This window comes from Apaloderma vittatum, unplaced genomic scaffold (assembly GCF_000703405.1).
Source record: "Apaloderma vittatum isolate BGI_N311 unplaced genomic scaffold, ASM70340v1 scaffold5640, whole genome shotgun sequence".
NCBI classification, from domain to species: Eukaryota; Metazoa; Chordata; class Aves; order Trogoniformes; family Trogonidae; genus Apaloderma; species Apaloderma vittatum.
The window spans coordinates 8080-31764 of record NW_009693869.1 but is presented as its reverse complement, the minus strand read 5'-3'; the positions used below and the strand labels follow the sequence as shown (position 1 = coordinate 31764).

At 41.7% G+C, this 23685-nt stretch overlaps 1 protein-coding gene across 2 annotated transcripts; it reads left to right on the top strand.

Annotated features, from left to right (window-relative positions):
• Positions 1-3698: 3698 nt before the first annotated feature.
• Positions 3699-22705, top strand: SPI1 (Spi-1 proto-oncogene). Of its 2 annotated transcripts, XM_009865233.1 has the most exons (6): positions 3992-4036; positions 4304-4306; positions 9502-9595; positions 16841-17028; positions 21087-21243; positions 21844-22705. In XM_009865233.1, the coding sequence occupies exons 1-6, from the start codon at positions 3992-3994 to the stop codon at positions 22158-22160; spliced, it is 804 nt and encodes a 267-aa protein (XP_009863535.1). In that variant the 3' UTR covers positions 22161-22705. The 2 variants fall into 2 exon arrangements, with proteins under 2 accessions (XP_009863542.1, XP_009863535.1); XM_009865240.1 differs by lacking the exon at positions 4304-4306 and having other exon boundaries at positions 3699-4036.
• The last annotated feature ends 980 nt before the right edge of the window (positions 22706-23685 follow it).

The window sequence follows — 23685 nt, the reverse complement described above, 5'->3', positions numbered from 1 at the left end:
CAAATTTAAAGTCTGTTGCTTGCAGAATGCAGAAGACGGTTAAAAACTCATCAAATCTTAGACCTATTTGAACACATTTGAAAGCTAAAACTTTTTTTTTCCAAATACATTAAATAATAAAATGTAGCTGAGATGTAAACAGATCTTGAAGATGTATAAATTGCCAAAGGGAGATTTCTTTCTTTGCTGAAATCTACTTTATGGACAGTTTAAAAGTTACTAATAGGAGAAATTAAGTGCTAAACTTACTAAAAATGAGAAATTAAGTGCTTTTATTTCCATAAGTGACTGCATATCATAATCGTTCTTAAAAAAATCCATGAGGCTTTCTGCATTAATACTGATTCAAAGTATTCCTCTTCCTCTGAGTGAAAGTGGTTATCTTCATTCTGGTATGGATTTAGTCTGCTCTGTACCTGAATAGCTTTGTCAATACAGTGAAGTTTCCTGCTGGCAAAATTCCTTGTACAGATGCCATTACATAAAACTCAGGAAATCATGGAAGTTGGAACGTCAAAAGCACTTTTTTCTTTGCCACTAGGAACTGCATTATCTCTAGGAGGGGATGCCCACATTGTGAGAAAAAGTCTTTGTTCAAATGTAGCCATGGTAGTAAACCTGTGGGTATCTCAAGGGAACTTTACTGAGTGACAGCCTATCACACGGGAAAGGGGAGCACGTCTTTCAGTGGAGTCTACATTCTGACCATTAAGGATCCTAAGGTGAAGCTCCACATGGAAAAAAGTGGTAAAAAATTCTTCTTAGACAGTATCTTCCAGCAGCCATTTGCTGGCTCCTACTCTCTCGTTATGGAAAAGCGCAACAAAGATGTTTCAACTCCTACCTTCCACTCGGTAGCAGCTCCAGAACCCACAGGTTCCACAATCAGAGAGACCACAGGCTTTCTTAAGATAAAAGGGCAGCCCCCCATCATCGGAATGGATAAAGCATGGTACGCAAGACCCACGAGCTGTATTACCTCTGGATAAACCGAGTTCAGTGGAAAACACAGCTCTGGGACAAACATGGACTACACAAGGGGATCCCTTGCTTAGAGGTCTTGTCTTACCAGTACAAGAAAAGTCAGTAGCAGAATCTATGTCAACACCTGTTTCTGATTAAAGGACTTCAGGATGACTGATGGGGTGTGTGTGGTTTTAGCAAGGAGAAAAATTACCTTCCAAGCACCGAACAAGGTTTGAGGTAACGGGACCTCTCTGTGATGTGGCTGTGAGTTGAAACCCTTTTCTCTGGTAGCTTGTGGTTAGAAATAGCTTGTAGACTAAAAGAGTAGAGGTAGGGGAGGAACCATCTTAAAAACACTGCACAGAGTGAGGTGGCACTTAGAGGGAAAATCTCTCAGACTGATAGGAATGTTAAATGTTTTATAAAATAATCTTCCAGAACCTTCACTTTTTGACTTTACTCTAGATCTCCAAATTCTCACCACGAAGAAGGATCCCTACTCTACTCCAAAAGCGTTTTGGAAGGTCAGATTACACCCTGTGAGTAGCAGTTCACATCACATGCCTGTGGAAATCAGTTCTCTACTACACAATAGTTTGGTAACTTCATCTGTTTTCTGCATGTAAGCCACCGAATAAGGTTTTGCAAGGATCTGGGCCAAAAGTATCGTCTCTTGTAGGCCTTGCTTTAGGAGTGAGAAGACTATGTGATTACACACATAGGATAAAACATCTCTTATACACAACGAGAAAGTAATCTATGTTGAATTTCAGCTAGATCGTTACTAGTGATGTCCCAATATGAATATGATAGTGTAAACAAATATTTTATTTTGATTTTAGCATTTCCATTTATGGAGATACTCTCATTCTTAGGAAACTTATTCAACTACTGGACTTTCTACCATTTGTCAAGCTTTATGGCATATTATTTGGTTCTAATCCATAATACAGATAATCAATTTCTTTATTTATATTGATAACCCTGGTGTGCTTATGATTACTTGTGTGTAAAACATGGTTGATAATGTTGGTAATCTAGCAGTCCGAGTGCAGTTAAGACTGCTGCAAAATATCTACCCTTATTAGGTAATTTCCTGTTCTAAGAGACAGTGCAGAAATATCCTCCAGCATATGAAATGTAGTTGCGTTCCACTTCAACAGAAGCCTCTCTGTGTAAAATGCTACATTTTTAAACCTTCTAGTAGCTGCTTAAGCTATATTTCAGCATACATGAATCAGATAGCATTATCTTCTTTGCTCTGAATAGCCTTTTTAATAGGCACACAATTTCCACAAGTACTTTTATCACCTCTTATCCAATTACCCACTTCAAGATGTGTGTTAAGCTATTGTTCACTCCCTTCCCCTCTGTTTGCACTGAACTTTATCATCCGGACTGCGCTTTGCTTCTCTCCTTTCCCTCCAGGCTGTTCTGATCACTTCCAGGCTGGTTTCCAAAGGGAGACTTGAGAACCATCTCAGGGGCAGGGGTGGACTGTTTAGCAGCTTGGTTAGTCCCAGGTTAAAGTCAAGATTTCATGGTACAAACAGAATGAAATGCTTGTGCGTCAACTGATGCTGGTGAAACCCAGTTTGGGGCTTCAAAAGTTAGTCTCCCATCAAGCTCTTGATCTTATCCCATTGCTAATACGGTTTGGTTGTTGAGTTCCTTAGGGTGGGGAATGAGAGGAACTTGTGAGTGGCCTCTGGTTTTACCAGTGTACAAGGGAGGAAGTCTGCATGGGCTGAAATTCCCCCTCACCCATAGACCCAGGTGAGTGGTGAACAGGCTACTTCCAAAAGCAGAACCTGTGGCACATGGGCATAGATTGAAGGGGAACAACCTAGATAAAGAAACTTCGCTTTTCCAAGACATTAGGAGCTAACTGCAAAGCAAGGAGGCATTTTGCAGAACGAGAGTGTTTTTTCCTCATCCTCTGCCTCCTGCCCCCTGGCCCACTCACTCTGCCCCTGACAGAACCTCAGTACCAAGGGAATTTGTTCAGTGCAGCCAAACACAAGTAAAACAGGGGCATGAATAGGGGGAAGAACACAATGTGAGAAGACCTCAAGCAAAGTTGCCACAAGAAATTTTGGCACCTGGCTGCTCAGATGCAAGTCTAAAAATCTGGTTCTTTACTCACTATTAAAGGCACTCACGATCTGAGAGAAGTCAGGTCACTGCATAGAACATATAACATTTTCTCCTCTTCCCCACTTGCTATCTCCTTGCAGGAGCTAGAACAGGAATCACAAGAAACAGATAAGAGGAGTCAGTATCTTTCACAGAATTATTTTGGTCTACTGCAAATTTTATGAAGAAAGCCTCATGTGCTTGACATCAGTGTTCTGTGGAAACCTAAGACTGCACGTTTGAAACCACACACTCTTTTTTTTTTTCCCCTTTCACCACCTAATTCCAAGACTGGACTGCTACTAAAGCAAGCCTAGGCGACTGCACAGAAGCTGTCGGGACTGCGTCGCTACGACACATCGCTGAACCAAGAGAGCAGCGCTGTCCTTACGATTCCCCCACGGCAGGAAGCACCGAGCCCCGCGCCCATGGGCGCGTTTCTTGGTGGCAGGGCCAGGCCTGGGTTGGTGATTACCCTGCGAGCACCTGCCCGTGGCCAGCCGAGCTGAGGGCAGGCTTCCTGCTGCAGCGCCGCAGCTCCCTGCCACGAGATTTATGCAAACGGGCCACAGCTGTGATGTCACAGTGCAGTGATAGACCGAAGGGCTATCTCCCTTCTACAGACATTTGATAAAATCAGGAACTTCACATACAACTCGGGAAGAAGTTCACCTCAGAACCTAGTAGGGCAAACTATGAAAACTTGTTAGGGTCCTTCTCCTACCCTGAGATCCGTCTCTGCAAAGGGACTTCACCAAGTCCAAGGATCTCACTTTTTTAAAAACATTTTTTCTTTTTCTTTTTTTTTTTTAAATATGGTTTTTTTCAAGTCGGTTATTCTGGATGCTTGAAAACTGAATTAAGAAAATTTCACTGAGAAGTTGGCTGAATGTTGCAAGCTTGCAAAATGGAAGGATTTCCCCTCATTCCCCCTGTGAGTATTTGGGGTTTACTCCTAATATGCATCATTGGATTCAGTAGAAAAAGGCAAAGTAAACTGGGTTTTATTATTTAGGAGTATCTCTGTTTTGGTCTGTATTTGCAATACCAGGAAGTTGGGCTTAGGTCAAATATATAAAGCTAGTGACAACACTGCAATGAATGGGAAATTAACATTTCCTCCCTAAACTTGTAACTGATTTTGATCTCCATTTGTTTTTACAGATTAAATGTATTGTATTTTTTTACAGTATGTGTATAGCAAGTCAGTAGTTTCTTCACTGCTGGCTTTGTGATAGAAGGCCGAGTCTCTCTTCAGGTTGTAATTGTTAATCATCTGGAATCTCTGCCGTAGTTTATGGGTTTAACTATCTACCAACCTGTGAGAGAAGGGTTGCTGAATGCTGATTTTATGTATTGCAGATTTTAGCACTCTGTGCTGTTTGCAATGATGGCAATTTAGTTCCTAACTTCATCCTCTCTTGAACTGAATTCTCTTGAACTCACTTGCTGTAAAAAAGCAATTGGTGAATGAGCGGAAAAAACCACAGCCCTTAACTGGGTATTTACTGTTTTCTTTAAGACACAAATTTTTCTGTGTGCTTATGAGGCTGTTTCTATCCTTTCTTTACCTCTGAAGCATTGTTGCACTGCTGTAATTTATCGTACAGTGAGTTTGGAAATCATTATTTACGAAGAACGTAACGTCGCTAGCCCGTTGTTCAGAAACAAACCTTAATGGGGAATGTCTAAGCGGAAAGGGTAAAAGAGGCCTCAACTAGCTGTTATGAAGTTTGTAGGAGCTGAAGCGATGTCAGAGAAGGTGTTTTACTAAGCTTTGTATGTGGCAGATGACCTACGGCAACTGCTGTATATGTTCAGAAAACAGAGAGAGACAATGCGGATCCAAGAGTCCTTTTAATAAAACTTATATCTCTGCCTTGCCCCATCTAATGAAGGCTAAAGACATGTTTCCTTACCTCCTACCCAGAAAGACTAGCTTTTGAATTCCTTTCATGTTTGGTATCCATGCTGACTGAAAAAAAAAAATAATGTGTTCTCTCTGCGAGACCTTTTATTCTAGCAGTTCATTATCAGTGTCCCTGAAATCTTCCACCTAACCAAAGGCTGGTAAGACCCTAAAAATGTTTTCTCTTTTTCTTAAATATACCAAGTTGCCCAGTGGACCTACTGTAAACGTGTCAGGATAGAAATCTGAAAAGAAACTGAGAAAACAGATTTCTTAATGTGGTACTTGGGCTTAAAAAAAAAATTGAAAAGAAACCCAAACCTCCTCCTCAACTACCCCAGAAACTAGTACCTCCATTAAAAAAAAAAAAAAAGTAGTTATAACTGTTAATTTTCTGTCCACTCATTCACTCATAGCCATTTTCTGGACTTTTCAGTATTGAATTCCAGTGCATACATGGAATAAGTGGAGTGAAAATCTAACACTGTCAGGCCCATATTCTAATTTGTGTGGCAGTTGATATTCTGGCTGAAGTCTGTTCAGATGAATGACGCCACAGGTAGTGAAAAGATGATTATGTCTCACAGGACCACTTGACAGAGCAATTCATATTTTATTTTTGCGATCAAAATGTCCTAAAATTAATAATTTTGTGTTTTGTGCTTTCAAAATCGTTTCAAGTGTACTTTGAGTGCCACCAGCTAGAGCCCCACATGGCCGAGTTCTAAATATCTGTGCCTCCTGGGACTTTTTCAGAGGGGACACACAAGCCTGTTTCTTGGCAGGAGTTTCTGCCAAGCAATGTCCCCCTCCTCTGGCCCTCCCCTTTCAGCTGAGGGTGGGTCGGTAAGTGCCTTCCTCCAGCTACGCTTACCCTTTGTCTGGAAAACGCAGCTCAAACGGGTCTGGAGCAACGCATCTTTCTCAGAAGGTTGGGAATTTTGTGTGGGGAGGTTCTGCAAACTGGGCCCCTCTTTTCCAATGCATGAGACAATACTTGTGCTAATGGGGCAAAAAAACGATTAAATCAAACACCTTTGCCTAAAGAGCGCCCCAGCTCTATGTGAATCCCTAAGCAGCCACCTGCAGAAATTACGGCTGTGGGTGGAATGATATTTATGTGAGAACAAAAGTGCTCCACAGAAGTGCTCTGGTCCACTTAACTGCGTTGCCAGCACGCTTCAGCGAGGCTGGCCCAACAAGCGATCACGCTCCTATTTTTACTCATCTTTTCTAAAATAGTTACGCTGTAATTTTTTTTTCCAAGGAAATATGGTTAATCTTGGCCTTAAAACTTGTCTTAGCAGCACATCACTGGAAACTGTGTGGAGTCTTTCAGAATCACATGCCAGTGAATATTTATGTCAGGATAGTAAAAAAAAAACATCAAACCATCAGCATTTAGTGAATTCACAATCATCTGGAATAATCTGACAAAGTCTTGTTGAATAAAGAGAATCTTCAGAATCTTTAACCAATGCCAAGCAAGGTTTCTCCAAGTACACTTGTGGCTTTTTCCTCGTTTTTCAGAGTAAAGTAGGAAGACGGAGGCAACTCTCCATTTATCAAAGTCTGTGACGGATGAAGTATTGTTTGTTGACCTCTTGCTTGGGGTTGGAACATGGTTTTAGATAGTGAACTGCACCTCACGGCATGTAGGAAAGGAGATACCAACTTCAGACCACAGCTGTGAGTTGCTAACAAAGCCTTCTGTCACCCCCTCACATGAAAACAATTGATAGAACAAATGACCATTGACATCAGTTAAGGATTAAGTTGTAACATAGGCCATTTTTTTACTTTTTGTCAGGGGAAACAAAACAGTTCAATGTCATGGAAGTGCTATTAGTCAGTAAGATAATGAAATGGGTGTGTGGGTGGGGAGATTCCAGAGAAAGATGGGGTAAGTGGGTAAAGATTGGTACAAGGGGCAAGAGCAGCACATGGTAAAACCTGTTCTCTCTAACTAGAGAAAAAGCTTTTAATAAAACTTGGAAAAAAACCCAAAACAACAGAGAGAGATTAAAACCAGATTCTTGGAAACAGCTTCTCTAATCAATAGAAGAAAATATCCCACCTACCCATATAAAGATAATCTGAGAGAATCCACGCTATACTCTCTCCTTTGACCATCATCTGATTAAGTTTGATACTTTTAAATATTTAATATACATCTTATTGGTTACTGTACCTTTGAAGACCAGGCACCAACTGCTGCCAGTTGAATTCCTTTGTGGGGAGTTACGAAGGGTATACAAATACAGATTTTATCAAATGGATGACTGAGCAAAACATAAATTCAGGGAAGAAAATGCCCACAATCCATAATAAAGAGCTTGTAAGTCCCAGACTTTCAAAACAGAGTATGTAAAAAGCCAATGATCTATGTAAAAGCAGACTGATTTTCACATGTCGAGTGTTCACCTGCCACTCACCCTACAGTCAGCCAGATCTGTAAATATTAAGGGAATCACTATTCAGAATCTATTTAACACATCTTCCTTTATCTCTGGTCACTGAATTCACATCTGAACTTGTAAAAATAGCTTTTGAAAGGTAGAAATACTTCGTTCTTAGCTCTCAGACTGTGAGACACCTTTGCCTGTTGCAGTACACTGGACTGACATGAGGCAGTTTGGAAAGTCTTATGGAAGAAGGGGCTACAAAAGGAGGATGCAACTAGGAAAATTCAAATGTTCCTTCCCATATCTAAAACGTGTATTGCTTATCTACTTTTGGACTGATGCTTTGTCTTCCTGCCAAGCTATGCTTCTGTAAAGAAAGGAATGACAAAGCTTTTGTTGCAGCAGGGGAAATTTTATATATAGCAAATTAAGCCTAGATTGACAGGACACTGACTTCTTTATAAATTTGTTTACTTTTGGCTAAATATTTATGAGCTACAAACTTTGATGTATTTAGATATGGGAAATTTTTATAATTTCAGTCAGTTTCTAATATTTTAGTTGAAAGGAAAGGAAGGCTTTTCTTTCAAGCTATATACACTTACAGGACTTTTTTAAACCTCAGTTTCTCCCAACTAATATGATACACATTTTCTATTTGAATATTGAGGTCTCTAAATCTAATTTCTTTAATGCCATCCTAGAAATCACATCTCTAGAAAAGGACTATATTTAAATCCCCAAATTCCAATAGAATGAACTGAAGGAGTTAACTAGAAGAATTAGAGTAGTGAGCAATGTTAACTCTGATGTAGTTTTCACCAGAAAAAAATAATCTTTTCCTTTTGCCAGCTGCTTATCTGCCACCTCCATCTGGATTTTAATGGCAGCTGATGCCTTGGGTTTTGTGTTCTCAAGTAGCCTAGAGGAGGAAGAAAAAGAGAAGCTCGCCTGCTTTTCTGGCGTGCTATTACCAGAGCCTAAGCTTACAAAATGCTGCTCTTCAAAAAATGACACAGATTTATGGAGTGAGACAAGGACTTGGGACATACAGATATATCAACATATAAACATATTAACATGAAAAATATATCTCTCATCAGTTATAATGTTGTTTTATTTATCCTTTTCTTGAAAGTTAATTATGGTGAAGTCATTAACAGAAGTAAAACGGTTCTATTAGTTCCTACCAGAAATAACCTATTTTCAGAACAAAAAGCAAAAAGGTGTTTCGAGTTCTATGCTGCTGTTGCCATCACAAGAATTTGTTCAGATTGGGAGAAAACACTGTAACAAGAAGGACATTGCCCTGCTCTAACTCTTCATTCTGGAAAAAGACAAACCCAAACGTTAAATGAAGCAACGGAATTGTGCATCATTCATCATACACGGACTGCCTTTACTGAAACAACATCAGATATTAAACACTGTTAACACTGGAGTACTGGGTGTGGAGGGGAAGACGAGCGGGAAGGTTCCCTTATGCCACCTGCGTTAAGCAAACAGAGAGGACTTCAGTTCTACAGCTAAGCACCCAGCAGGTCACGACTCAGATCTGCCCCACATTTTGACATTTTAAGTCTTCTCTGTGCACACAGAACTCCTGTGCAGCTGATTTGAACCAGCAAATATTTACAGTTTGTTTAGGATGAAAACTGAGGACGAAAATGACCTCCTACAAACAGCCACCATTCAATGAGACCTCCTAGAAACGCTCAGAATAACATGCTTAGGCAAGACAAGTTTCTGCTTTCTCTTTTGTGTCCAGAAGGACTAGTAATAAGAAGTGTCTGTCATTACCAAAGGTTTCCCTGGTATGCTGGTATAGCATCATGGCGTGGGCCTGACGTCCAAGACAGCTCTTTAAGTAGCATCTGTAGATACTTTTTGTTGTTGTTTTTTTGCAAAGCACTGTTTGGTGTCAAATATTTTATTTCTGCTGATTCAATAAGAACTTGAAGCCTCCTGTTTCTTCCCCTCAGTGATACAAAATGTGTTGGTATCTCCCCTTCGCTAACTAGTATGAACAATTTTGAAGGGATTTCTGTAAGCTTACCGTTCTAAAAATTCCTCTTCTCTTTACAGCCCTCTGAAGATATGGTACCCTATGAGTCAGACCTCTACCGACAGCCCCATGACTATTACCAATATCTCAACAGTGATGGAGAGAGTCATGGTGGTAAGTTAAAAAATACCTCCTCGGAGCATTAAGTCTCATGGGATGCCACAGGAAAGAGATTTAGAACATTCAGGGAAAGAAAAAAACATAGTGTTGTGATCTATAATGTACAGGCACATACTTTCAAATCAGAAACCGGCAACCTTCTATTCTGCTTCATGGCACTGTTCCAACCCAGCAACTGCAACGCCACTTCTCTGAGAAAGAATTTTAGAAAGCACTGACTGATGCAGGGAGCTTCCAGGACATGCAGGGTATTGCCAGGAAGATAGGATCTCATGAGCTCCATCCTTCATTGTCCTCACTATTTTACTTTCCTCTGCAGATCAAAAGCACTCTGCTTGTTTCAGAACTCTTTGAGGACACAGATTTGCAGTACTATATTTCTCTTTTTGTGTTCCCATCGCTTTTTGACTCAAATCTTAGATACTTTCTCTGTGCCTTCATTTTAATGGTATTTCTTTGGTATTCAGTCTTTTTCAGCTCCATATATTTCTCTTTCTTTTGATCTCTTTTGCATGCTGCCACACCTAGCTTTAACTTTCACTCATCCTCCAGTACACCCAAGTACTTCCTCTCTCTAAATCTCTGTAAAACTTCCTTGTAGCTGTTTGTATGTCAGTATAGCTCAATATAGAAATACTCTATGATTGTTACTTATTGCTTCAATTTATGTATGTGATTTGAAAGCTTTCATGTCTTTATATTTTCATGTCATCTGGGCACTGATGTGGAGGGGAGAGTATTGCTTTCTGAGTTTTGTCTGCTGTGCAACACAATGGTCCAGCAGCACCGCCCTGGAAATATCAGAGTCAATATTGACTCAGGAAGGAAAAGCACCGTTCTGCTGTATCACTCATGGCAGTCCCTTCAGATCCTGGAGTTTCCCTAAAAGACTCCCACTGACACAGCAACCAGACCCATCGCTGCTTAATTTAGGACACCGAGCAACTTCACAGCGTAGCACTGCTCTATCCGTGGCAACAGAAGCCACCTCAAGGGACAGCTAATTACAGAATAGGATTGTTCTGAGCATTTAACTTCGAAAGATTCCCACCTAAATTTGTTCTCTACATTACATTCAGGAAACGCCCATGATGTTCTTAACATCTGGAGACAAAGAATTAATTCATTTTTGATAAGTTATCTCATGGCATCTGTCAAGTCACATCAATCAAACTCAGCAAATTCCACATGGAAATTCAGGGTTTTTACATTATAACCTGTACATGTTTACACACCCATAAAATAACATTCATTATCTCAAAAGGCAATTGTGGTGATTAAACAATAAATATAAAAGACGGCATGTAGAAAAAGCACTGGGAAATAACTTTTCTGTCATTAAATCTAGGCAACTTCAAGCAACAACATCCCTTTATCTCTCATAATCTTATCACTCCATCTGGTTTACTGCCCATTTTTTTCTGTTGGCCGGCTGCTTCCAAGCTACACTGCTCAGATAATTAACAAGTTTTTTTCTCATCATAATAAACATAAAAAACTCTCTCAAGCCACCTATCTGGATTATGGCCTAAGTAGTGCCTAAACGCTCACTTTGAACAGAAATTTGTCTCTTCCTAAACTCGTCCTAGAGACCACCCAAAAAGCGTTTAATGTTTTAACTCCATTAAACCACTGGAAGAGTCAGCTTAATCCCAACCTGCACATTTTAATCAAATTTTGATTTATGAAAGTACCTGTAATATAGTTGGTTGCGTCCAAATACCTCAAATATGTTACACGCTTTCCTGAATTGCCCACAGTCCAAAAGAGCAACGAACAACCAAAGAATACAAATTAACATGTTTCGCTCCCTTCCTATAAATATTGATAAACTCAGCTTTGGATTTCATTTTGTTCACATGACGGAAACAGCAGGTCTTGAGGAGAGCTGGGTAGAAGAGCAGGGAAGGGTCATCACAAACTTCTTTTAGAAATACGTACTAAGCGGTCAGAACAATCATAGGATCACAGAATTGTAGAAAGGCCTAGACTGGAAGGGACCTCAGAGATCATTTTAATCCAGCCTCCCTGTCATGGGCAGGGACATCACCTCTCGACTAGATCAAGCAACACATGGGGACCGAATGGGAATTAAACCCGCGATCTCAATGTTATCAGCACCGCTGCCCAACCCACTGAGCTAACTGGCCCACTATGTTGGTAAAAGCACAATGATGGAAAATGGTGGGGGAAAAAGAATACAGAAGGTGCTACAGTGGTAGCAGTGAAGTGAAAGCTGACAACACTATTAGATAGGAAAAAGGTATTAAGTAGAACAGAATTACATGAGAGGAGTTCAGCTTGGGGTGCAGCGAGATCACTGGTAATACATCAAAAATAACTGTTGAGGTCTACTCAACACCACTGTGGACCTCAAAAAAAAGCTACCATATAAAGTAAACAGATACTACAAGACATAGCAATACTCCTGACTTTCCTGACTACTAAATAGGTGATCTTACTCCAGGGTCAGACTACCTCTCTTTCGCTACCAGCAAATTAATTTTGTGAAAGGAGACAGCCATACCTTAATCTGTAGATTTGTGCTACATGCGTTACTATCACTTTTCTAGAACATAATGCTGAAGTTAACCCCTACTCCATAACTAACTTTAACGAGCAAAAACACACCATAAAAATATCCATGTATTTATCACAACATGCATTGTTTGCATTTATTTTGTGTACTGTAGCTTAACTATTTTGTGAATGCTGGAATAAAGAGAGACACAGCCACGCAGGACAGAAGCTACTTCAAGTGATCGTGTATTAGTCCATCACCGTACCCCGAGCTTGTGGGCTTGTAAGTCTGCAGATGGAATAACACCATATTTTGTAACACTAATGCAATCTTAGTAGTTTCAAAATTCCAGTGCAGCTTTGTTTCTAAGTTATTACTAAACAATACTGGTTTAGCAAAAATCACTTGTATGAAGCCGAATGCTGACCCTTGTTCACTTTGTTGCTAGCCTTGTGGAACTTACTAGATTTTGTGATTTGCCATTTTATTTTAACCCAGCCTTCTGGAGTAGTATGACCATTTAAGAATCTCAGCTTTGAATTTGTTAGGATTTTAGATCACACAGAAACAGAGGAAAGTCCAAGCATGTGAACCTTGGTCTCAAATGTTACATGGAAAACAGAAAGAACTTCAAAACTTCATTAAAAAATCCCCATTCTCATGATTTGCTGGGGCCTGACTCATAGATTTTCAAAAAGTTGGCATTATTAAAATCATCAGGTCTGTAAAGTGAGATCATACTGTTGTTATAGGTAAGACTGCTGCGTTTCACTTAGAGTTGAAGTCTGTAGGGAATCAAGACATTCATTTTTCAGTGTGCTTCAGTATTCTTTTCATTTCCTCTATGGGGTTTTTCTCGGCTTGCTTTTTCGGATGAGCGATATATCTAGGCTGTGGAATGTGGCACTGTGTAAGGAACCCTCTCCTAGTTTAAAATGAGTTGTCAAGCCTGCTCAGCACTGAGCAGAACCAGTCGGAGGCACCTGCTCAGACCTGGCGAGTCCCTCTCCTTGGGCGGCGTTGATGGAGCTGCCGCGTGCCCACTGCCTCCAGGCTGGAGTGGGAGTTTCTGCGTGGCTCTGCCCTGCGGCGTGCAGACCTAGCCTGCTACTCCACTTCGTAATAAGCCTATTTCATGTTCTAACAGCTGGTTCTTATGCTATTCATCTGATAGAGCAGGAGCAAAGCAATTTACGTTGGTCAGAAGACGACTGAGTAAGTTCAGTTATGCTTTCTCACTTGTAGAGTGAGAATCCCCCTCCAGAGTGAATATTATTTAACACAATTCCTTTCAGTCTGTTATTGCTTCCCAACAGGCTGACATCCTCTCTGTCAAGGGAGGGAGCTCAGAATTCACGACTGTCCTTCCTCTAACCTTTCACTACATACAAGACCAAAACAAACACAATCTCCATGTCTCTGTAAGAGAGATTTTTTTTCACATCCTCTTTCACTTCACATGAAATTTCTCATAATGACTCCATTGTGTAGCTATAGCTTGGCTTTTAATGATATTTTCCTCTACCCAAAGTATAAACACTTTCTGTTTCTAGAATTTTTCTCTTCTTTCTTTTTTCTCCCAACTTTACATTTTTGAGAAAAGAACAGAATTGCTATGTTACTCTCGTAACACTAACAAAGAATATAGAACTAAATAACTGCTGATAGCTCTAATATCTGCAGACACAGATATTTAGCATTTTTTTTATGTTTTCAGGTGCAATAACTTAGGCAGGATGCTAACTGCAGAGGAGCTTGTGGGAACAGAATTCACATTTTCCCTTTTAATGTAATTAAAACAATGTGGTTTCCCCTACGCATCACTGTGAAATTATAGCTAATTTAGAAATCGGTACTTTTCCTCCTGTCATATCTTGAATATTTGGACAATTTATGTTGAAGTAATTTATGACATAGTCCTGAAACACTGTGCTATTAGTACTATGCTATTATAGTATTTTTACAGCGGCCCCTAATTCCATTAGAAAAGGCTGTAATGACTAGGCTACATAGTGATTAACATGAATATGCATAAGTAATGTTCCATGGGTTAATTTATTTGCCAAGAAAGAGTTTAAAAGAACAGTTCTGGAGGTAGCAGGAACCTTGCCATAGGCTCCAAAAATCCAAGAGGTATCTTGAAGTCCAAAATTGGACTGCTGATAAAAAAGGATTTAAGACAAATTGAATGCAGACCGCTCAGAACACGCATAAATACTGATGACTATGCATGCTGGAAATGTGGTGGTGGTGGTGAGGAGAGAACACAGCACTACAGTAAGACATCCCACAGCTGGAGCCCTGCCATTGCCAGCCCCGGAGACTTTTGCCGGGGCTTTGCCATCTTCACAACTACGCTCTGATCTCACTTGCTGTAGCAGCTTATCAAAGCCAAGGCGTCTTTGAGAACACACCCTGCCGGCCCAGAGAGGACTTTCTGCACACAGAGCACAGCCAGGTCATAGAATCATAGAAGAGTTTCAGCTGGAAGAGACCTTGGAGGTCCTCGAGTCCAGCCTTTGTCCCAGCCCTATCAACTTGCCAACCCATGTCCCCCAACACAACACCCACCCGTCTCTTCAACCTCTCCAGGGACAGTGACTCAATGCCCTCCCTGGGCAGCCTGTTCCAATGGCTGACAGCCCTCTCAGTATGGAAATACTTCCTAATATCTAACCTGAACCTCACCTGGTGCAATTTAAATCCATTTCCTCTTGTCCTATCACTCTCCCCTAGGAAGAACAGATCAACATCTGCCTCACTACAACCTCCCTTCAGGCAGTTGTAGACAGCGATGAGGTCTCCTCTCAGTCTCCTCTTCTCCAGGCTAAACAGCCCCAGATCCTCACAAGACGTGTGTTCTGAGCTCTTTCCCAGCTTGGCAGCCGCCTCTGTACCCTCTCCAGCACCTCCATGTCCCTCTGGTAGTGAGGGGCCCAAAATTGGACACAGCGCTCAAGATGAGGCCTCACCAAAGCTGAGCACAGGCGCATGATCACCTCCCTGCTCCTGCTGACGACACCATTCCTGACCCAGGCCAGGATGCCGGTGGCCTTCTTGTCCCCCGGGGCAGCCTGTTCAGCCGGCTGTCCCTCAACACCCCCAGGTCCCTCTGCCTGGCAGCTCTCCAGCCACTCCTCCCCAGGCCCGTAGCGCTGCCGGGGGGTGGTGTGGCCCAAGTGCACGGCTTGGCATTTGGCCTTACGGAATTTCATTGCGTTGGCCTTGGCCCACTGATCCCAAGGTCCTTCTAAGAAACAGGAGCACAGATCACTCCTGCGACATGTTCTCAACCATTCGTTGCACAGGGCTGCCCATGGTATATGGTGCCTCAGTGACTAGCTCTACTTAGAGGAATCTGCCGTAATTTAACCCAGAAAAAGCATGAGTTAGTGTGGCTCAGTCTTTCAATTAAAGAAAAAAAATTCAGATTGAAAGTGCCCACGGCTTCCCACCAGGACTCAGATTTAGGTGACTTTTGGTTCAACACTTGGAACGATGTCTCCAGGCCTGTCCATCACATTAGATGTCAACAGCTGGGAGGGAGCTTTGAGAAGTGCATGAGTATGATTTGTGGGGCAAAAATACATTCAGTGATAATTAGGAGTAGATTCTAAGCGTGTATGACAGCAACCGGAAGGGTAGGATAGAAATTATTTTTAATAATGCAAGGAAAGAAAACTCAGAATAGTAAGATATACTGTGTATAAAATGATGCATGAAAATTTAAACTACAGAAGATTACTTCCTAGCATTCTCAGAGCAGAGGATGTTGACTTTGATTTTTAAACAGAGTGCACACAAGTATGTGCATGCAGCTACTATGACAAAGAGAATTTGCAATGCCTCACATTTCCTCTGGCAGCTGTTAAATTTTGAGCAGCAAATATAAAATTCTAAATTTTGTTGAGGCTTACATTGATTTAAAAAAACCCTAGAAAACTAAAACTGAGAATGAAAAGGAATTTAATTTTGAAAGTAAATAAATCAGGAAACAATGATAGTGGTTATCTGAGTACTTTTTGTGTTTTTGAGAAAATCTAAAATATCACAGAAATTTGAAACAGAAAAGTAGAGAAAGCGTCTGCATCAAAATTTCACCTCACTGTAAACTGTACACCAGATTGTCGCATCAGTTTATCCCTTTATTCCCTGCTATTGGTACTAAAATACACTTGACATACCAACACACGACTACAGAAAATATCTAGCAAAGTGATGTGCCTTTTCGGCAGCATTCCTGAAATTTTGCTGGCAGAATGAAAATAAAGACTGAAGATAATTGCAGAATAACCTGTAAATTTTCTCCATCTCCTCATTTCCATGCCATGAGGAAGAGTGTAATGAGAATTTGACGATATGTAAATCAGTAGAATTTGCTGCCTCCAGAATGAAAATGTAAGATTGTTATGGACTCTTCTTGAGAAAGGTGCCAGCATTAATGTCATTTGCATTTTATGCTAAATTATCATTGAAATCCAGCTCTCCATCTAAGAGTATTCTCCTAATCAAAGTGGTCTGAGTATTACTTTCCAGCCACAGGCATTTATGAAAAGGGACTTTGCAGTGATCTCTGCAGATTGGTATCAGAGACAGACGGGTCAACAGGGATGGTGCAGACAGGGAGGAAAGGACGGCGACAGGAGTAGGAACTAATAAAAGACAGGTAAATGCCACGTTTCTTAATCTCATAATGACAGACCTTCTATTTTCTTTAGACCATTATTGGGATTATCACCCACACCACATGCACAGTGAGTTTGAGACCTTTGGAGACAATCACTTCACCGAACTGCAGAGCGTTCAGCCTCCCCAGCTGCAGCAGCTCTACAGGCACATGGAGATCGAACAAATGCACGTCCTGGATTCTGCAATCCCGACCACGCACATTGGACTCAACCACCAGGTATGGTTACCAACCCTCACTCAGGATTTAGGATGACAGTTAAGGGTGAGGAAGACAATGCGTCAGGGATTGCATACTCTTACGTGACAGAAGTTGCTGAGATGACTTACACAAGCACTTGATAGAGAACTCTGCATTCTCAGGACAAATTTTTCTCTTTTTATCTGGATCATGAGGAGTCATGTTCCTCAAACTGTGCCTGAAAAGATAATTGCATTTTGCAGAGGTTTCTGAAATGTTAAAATTTTGTTTAATCTATAATGAAAATCAACTGTTTTGAAATTCTGCAGAGGAACCTGACCGCAGATGCTACCCGTTGCGCTAGCAAGGATATCTGTGACTACTGGCGATACTTCTGAGCCTCATAGTAGTAAAGTTTTAAATATTGCCAAGCAACCCTGTCAATTTTACATGACCTGTACAAGAAATGCTAACAAAGACAAGTCACTGGCAATTTTACCACAGTGAAACAGGCTGAGGGCAACCTACTTGTGCTTTTATCTGAAAGTAAAGAAGTCACAAACCAAAACACACTGTCTTGCCTCTGCTCAGATTTTACATGAAGGCAGTCATCTCCCTGTAAAATAAGATACTGCAACGTGCAGTAAAGATAAGTCACCAAAGCACTGGTGACTTCTCACTAAAACTGAAATTATAAGGAGTTCCATTGTATTGCAAAGTTACTGGGCAATGTGGATGTGGAGATCACTTTAAGCTCCTGATCCTACAAGAATATGCCCCAAATCACTACTGGAAGCAATAAGAAAGCTGGGTGATCTTGTGTGAGGTTGTTTCCCACGGCAGGCGTGCTACGGACAATGTGCTGGGTACAAGACAGAGTAGGACTGAGGTCAGAGGAAAAAGCATTTGCTGGTTACAGTGCTGCATAGAATGGTGCCACTGTAGAAGTTTTGTGAGAGAAACTGCACACCTGCGGTTGTCATTTTGGGCTTCTTTGTTCAAAACAAACTGAAATTGTATACAAACATTGCATTAATCTAAAACAAAGAAGGAAAGAAATGGAGTAAGTTACCACTGCCAACAGAAACTGACTGACTGCAAACTATCAAACTTCTCACCTACCACTCAGAAAAAAAAATCAGGAATAGAATCACACAGAATCACAGAAACAAACAAAGAATTAGGAACAGAAAGTTACAGATATAAAAATGCTTCATGGAACAGCAGTCAGTGGGAAGCTTCAAGTTGTTTCAGTCCCTCACTGCAACTGCTAATGCATAATGACCCACTGTTACTCCAACCAAAGGCAAAGAATAAAAGTCAGCTCCTTTATGGTTGTCTTTGAAGCACCCCTGAAAAACAAGGGAGTATGCTGCTGCTTATCCCACTTCATTCTACTCAGTTAGAATCTTTCATTTCAGGACAAAAGGCAGAGAATTAATTTTGTTGCATTTTTTGACAAAGAGCACTGTGCTCTCTCTGTCCCACACCCCACACCAAGCTGCAGAAGGTGTTAGTAGGTAGAATTCACCACCACCTTCCTGTTCCTTACCAGCTGGGCATCTTTGGCTTTTTGCTCTAACCTATGGTAGCTCAGGCAAATGGCACTTGTCGTGCTCTGAGGTTCACACCCTGGTGTGTCTCAGCCACAGTCCCAGCCAATGCATACTATTATTCGAGGCAGCTTCAAAGACGTAAATTTCAATCCTCCACTAAATTTGCCAGTTACCTGCAATTACCTGCAAAATTTGCTGATTATCTGCACCCATGTTTGTCGTCTAACATCAGAGTTACAGTCTGCAAGTAAAGGAAAAACGTGCAAAGATGTTTCTGTAATTTTCTGTTGATATCATATTATTTTGTGAAATCAAGGTGTTCTTGGACAAGGTTTCTTCGGAAAGTTTTGTTAACCTGTCAACAGGTGGTCTCACAAATAATAAACTGGTAGTCATCCTGGAGGGAGAATGAAAGGAGAGGTTGGAAAACTGTGAAGAGCTTTAGAAAGAGGAAAATCACAAACAGATGCCACAGATGCTGAGACGGCATCAGATGATAGAAGGCAGCTAGCGGTTCCTTAAGCTTTTCTCTCCAGAACCTGGCCTTTCAAAGACACTAGCAGGTCCCCTGTGTAACGTAACTGTACGCATTGACCTCTGCTGAGTTTCAGGTGCAAAGTGAGCGCACGCATAAATACAGCAGATAGGGAAAGTGGGGACAGCACAGGGGAAGCTTACTCAACTCCCTGGGTTGGCCTCTGCAACTCCTGTTGCTGGCGAGGCAGCACCCCCCTCCCTCCTCCACAACACCCTCCTTCCCGCCGGCCCCCTGAACCCCCTTCCTTACTCCCACCCCACCCCGCAACGCTCCCCAGGCTTCCACCACCTTTTTCTCTGCAGTGGGACCAGTTTCGGTTCCCCTCCCCTATTTAAGATGCTGTCCCACCTCCTCATTCCCCTTCCCCCATTGTAGAGTCTCTCCCTTCCTTCCTTCCTACCCCCGGTGCCGCAGTTTTCTCAACCGTAAAAAAGCTAAAGGTGACTCTGTGGTGAGGGCTAAAGTTTCGTGCTCGGGGATCTGGCAGGAAGCTTACACACACTCTTACCCAATCCTGGCCTTCCTGCCAGATCAGCCCCCACCAATCTGCCAACTCACCAACCGCCAGCTGCTGCGCCCTGACACCAGCCCTTTGCATGCTCCTTACTGGGACGTTCTGAGCTGGCGCAAAACCCATCTGCAAAGCGCCCCTCGGCAAAGCCCAGCGTGGGGCGGATGGTATGTGTCATGAAGTGAACACCCACCACCTCTTCAGTGCCAAAGGCCCCCTGAGAAGGGAATCGGGCTCAAGATGTCCTTTCTTGGTGGAGGGAACAAAAGCAATTCAGAAGGAGCTCACCTTCCAGGACTATTGATACGACCTGTTCCATCAAAACCACATTCTATGTGCTGTTGGTTTTGGGCAATATTGGTGGTTGTTGTTTTTTTAAATGTAGGAATTGGGTTCTTACTCCCTGCCCTTCAGACTGATCTGTCTCTCATTTTCAAATAAAAAGCTGCAATAATTCACGGTAATTGATCCCGAGCAAATCAGACCACAATGGAGAATTTACAGAGCTGAGGTATAGTCCATACTGCTCCTGACGAGACCTCTATACAAGAAAATTTAGCACAATAACTGGCTTGCTAGCTGTGCTAGCTTTGGGGGCCGGTTAGCTCAGTGGTTTGAGCGCAGTGCTGACAAGGACCAACACCGAGGTCGCGGGTTCAATTCCCGCTCAGTCCCCATGTATTGCCTGATCTAGTTGAGAGGTGGTGTGTCCCTGCTCAAAACAGGGAAGTTGGACTAGATGATCTCTAAGGTCCCTTCCAGCCTATGCCATTCTATGATATGATTCTATGAAATCCCCATTAATGGGGAATTTTCAGATAGTCACTTAAGAAAAAGAGACTGTGAGGCAATATGATGTATCGTTTACCTTAGTGCTAAGGCTATTCCCCTCCTCACAGGGGAAATTCAGGATACGAAGCTGATAGACCCGTGTAGGCCCATCCCCGGAGTGGGATGCAGTGCAGTAGGGACGCAGTGCTATCAGAAGGTATCGTGCCTTGAGAAAGGACCAGGACAACGGAGCCAAAACAGCTCTGCTAGGGCAGAACTATTCAGCTCTTTCACATATAAAACATTGATTCCAGAAGGTCTGTATTAGAAGAAAAAGTTGCTCTCAAAAGGATAGCCAAGAGGGATCAGAAACTCATTAGGAAGGATGCCGCCTCTGGGGAGGTATGGGGAAGAGGGATAATATCCCTTCTGTAGGATATGATGTGGGAACTTTCTGACTTTCACAGCGTTAGTCCTCCTCCCCTCTTGTAAAGATGTGTCTTTGTACACGTGTAAGTGGTGGCTGTTAGCTGCAAGGGTTTCCTCATTGCCCACTGTTTATCATACCTGTCAACAACTAGGTATTACCCTGAACAATCCCAAATACCTCTTACTTTCTCCCCCTTTTCTTTGTAACTCTCTCTCTGACATTTCCTTTCTTTACTTCAATGCCTCACTCTCTGTCACTACCTCCTCTCCCTACTACTCTTCTCGCCCAAAGGTGTCCTATTTACCCCGGATGTGCCTACAGTACTCCTCTCCGCCGCAGCCCAGTTCTGACGAGGAGGACATCGAAAGGCAGAGCCCCCCACTGGAGGTATCAGATGGGGAGACTGATGGTGTGGACCCTGGACCTGGAATTATGCATGGAGAAACAGGTCAGTGAAGGCAGAGGGACTTCCTCAAGTTACGTGCTGAGCAGCTGTTACATCCACGTGATGATAATAAAAGTGCAGAACTGCTGCGAATCTTTTATGACCATAACTGTGCCTATATCTCAAGTCTCATTTCTTCATATACTCCCACTTCATCCATCTGGTTTGGCTATTCAGGCTTCCTGAATGGAAGTGGTTTTTGACATTTCTACTCCAATTTCCATTAACAGATGAGAAAACCAAGGCAAGAAGGTCGAGGAACTGATTTTAAAAAATACTTAGCTCTGTTTACTCGGTACCTGGAAGTCAGGTTCTCTATAACCTGCCCAAATTAGCTTCAGATTAGTTTCAAATTAGCCATGTTTTTCAGTTAGCTACAAATTAGCAAACTGATTTCAAAACCAGGGTTTGGCCTTTGGAATTCCTTATTCTTTTTCTTGCTTCTTGGCACATCAATCCATGTTATGTCTGCACAGTGTAACACTGCCTAAAAAGACATGACGACAAGCTAACTGAAACAGTTCTATAAATCATACACACTCTGCTGTTTCACCAGGAGCCACATGCTAATACTAATGCCTCACTGCCATTCTCCTCACACAGGCAGCAAGAAAAAGATACGGCTGTATCAGTTCCTTTTGGACCTTCTTCGCAGTGGAGACATGAAGGACAGCATCTGGTGGGTGGACAAGGAAAAAGGTACTTTCCAGTTCTCTTCCAAACACAAAGAAGCGTTGGCACATCGCTGGGGCATCCAGAAAGGCAATCGAAAGAAAATGACCTACCAGAAGATGGCACGGGCTTTGAGAAACTACGGCAAGACAGGGGAGGTCAAGAAAGTCAAGAAGAAGCTGACCTACCAGTTTAGCGGAGAGGTGATGGGAAGGGGGGTCACTGATAGGAAGCATTATCCTCACTGAGGCCATGGGACCCTAAGCAAGAAAAATATTAAGAGCTCCTGGCTGGATTCCAGCAGAGGAGATGGACGCATCTTTCTCTTTGCTTCCTGCGCCCCCTTCTCTGCCTTTAAATGGCCTTTACTGTCAGATGTGTCTGGTACGAATTCCCTTCTTCAGCATCTGAGAATCCTAAACGTGACAGAGTTCTTTGCTTCCACTCTACAAGTTGGACACAGTTGGGAAATTTAATGTACAAATATATTATTGTCAGGAAAGGTTTGGAGTTTTTTTGATTATATTGTAACTAAAGAACACAGCTGATGAAGTTTTGCCTTCAGAGGTGGTGCTGTGTCATTCCCAGTGACACTGCATTAGCTTACAGCTTTCAAACTAGCATTAATACAGGCTCTGCCGCAGCTCTCAAAGCTAGAGAGAAGTTTGCAGATCTTGGAATGATACTCATTCTTTTAAATAGTAATAACGTACATATTTAATAAAATTTGATATAATGAAGCTCTGGTGTTTGCATAATCTGGTGTTTGCATAATAAATGATTACTTCACAAACAAATCTCACACTTATTTAGTTACGCAGATACACCTCAGACGTGGTACCTGAACAAAAAGCCTTACCCATCTCCCACGGCTTTTTAGTTTACTCAGAAATTACATCAAAGCTGTCAAACAAAGCAACAAAGGTAACAGGTGAGATACATGACTGTGAGAGAGACTATAGTACTGAAATAAACTTAAAAACATGTATATATATATACACATTATTATTTTTTCCTGTGCAGATTAGCCCTGCCAGTTGAATAATTTCCACGAATGGCATTTATAGCTCTATCCAGTTTAGAACACGACAATTAACCATGTTCTTCTGCGGTTTCACTCATTTCCCTGCTCCTGTTCTTTCCTCTTGCTGGCTTATCTCCACAGTGGTATCTTGATTTCATCTCACAAATTCTTCTGGGAAATAAGTTGTATTTAATCGTGTCTTTGCAGAATTCTAGTACAAAAGGTGTTCAAGCTTTTACCTGTAAATTTTCATCCCTACTGTAAAACAATTAATAATAACAACTTCATTGTATAGATTACACACAAAATGCAAAATAAAAGATAATTCAACACCTGAGATACCATGGTAAAGTCACCCAGTACCTCTAAACTCAGAAAAGAAAACTAAAGTCAACCCGCAGTACAAAAACTAGCATTTTAACTTTTAACATTATTGAGCATGTTTCAACTGCATTCAAACACTCAGAAATCAGGAAATATCACCAGAATACATGAGGTGAAGTGAGACAGGTCTAGAAGGAAGGGGTTTGTTTAACGATATTCAAATATAGACCTTGCTCCTCAGCGAGATCAGAAATAGTTGAAAGCGATGAGCTTCTTACAGACCTCCGTTCTCAAAATTGCATCTAAATATAGTCAGTTTTATCTGCACTAACAATTTCACTGCAGAAGTGAAGTCTGGTGACATCACTGGGCTACAGTGTCTCCTTGGAGCCTAACAGAAAAAAAACTGCTTAAAAAAAAAAAAA

Excerpts from the sequence above, each read along its gene's own strand:
- SPI1 (XM_009865233.1), top strand. The coding sequence starts at position 3,992 with ATGTTGCAAGCTTGCAAAATGGAAGGATTTCCCCTCATTCCCCCT. Across the intron at positions 9,596-16,840 it reads TGATGGAGAGAGTCATGGTG|ACCATTATTGGGATTATCAC; the intron begins GTAAGTTAAAAA and ends TATTTTCTTTAG. Across the intron at positions 21,244-21,843 it reads AATTATGCATGGAGAAACAG|GCAGCAAGAAAAAGATACGG; the intron begins GTCAGTGAAGGC and ends CTCCTCACACAG.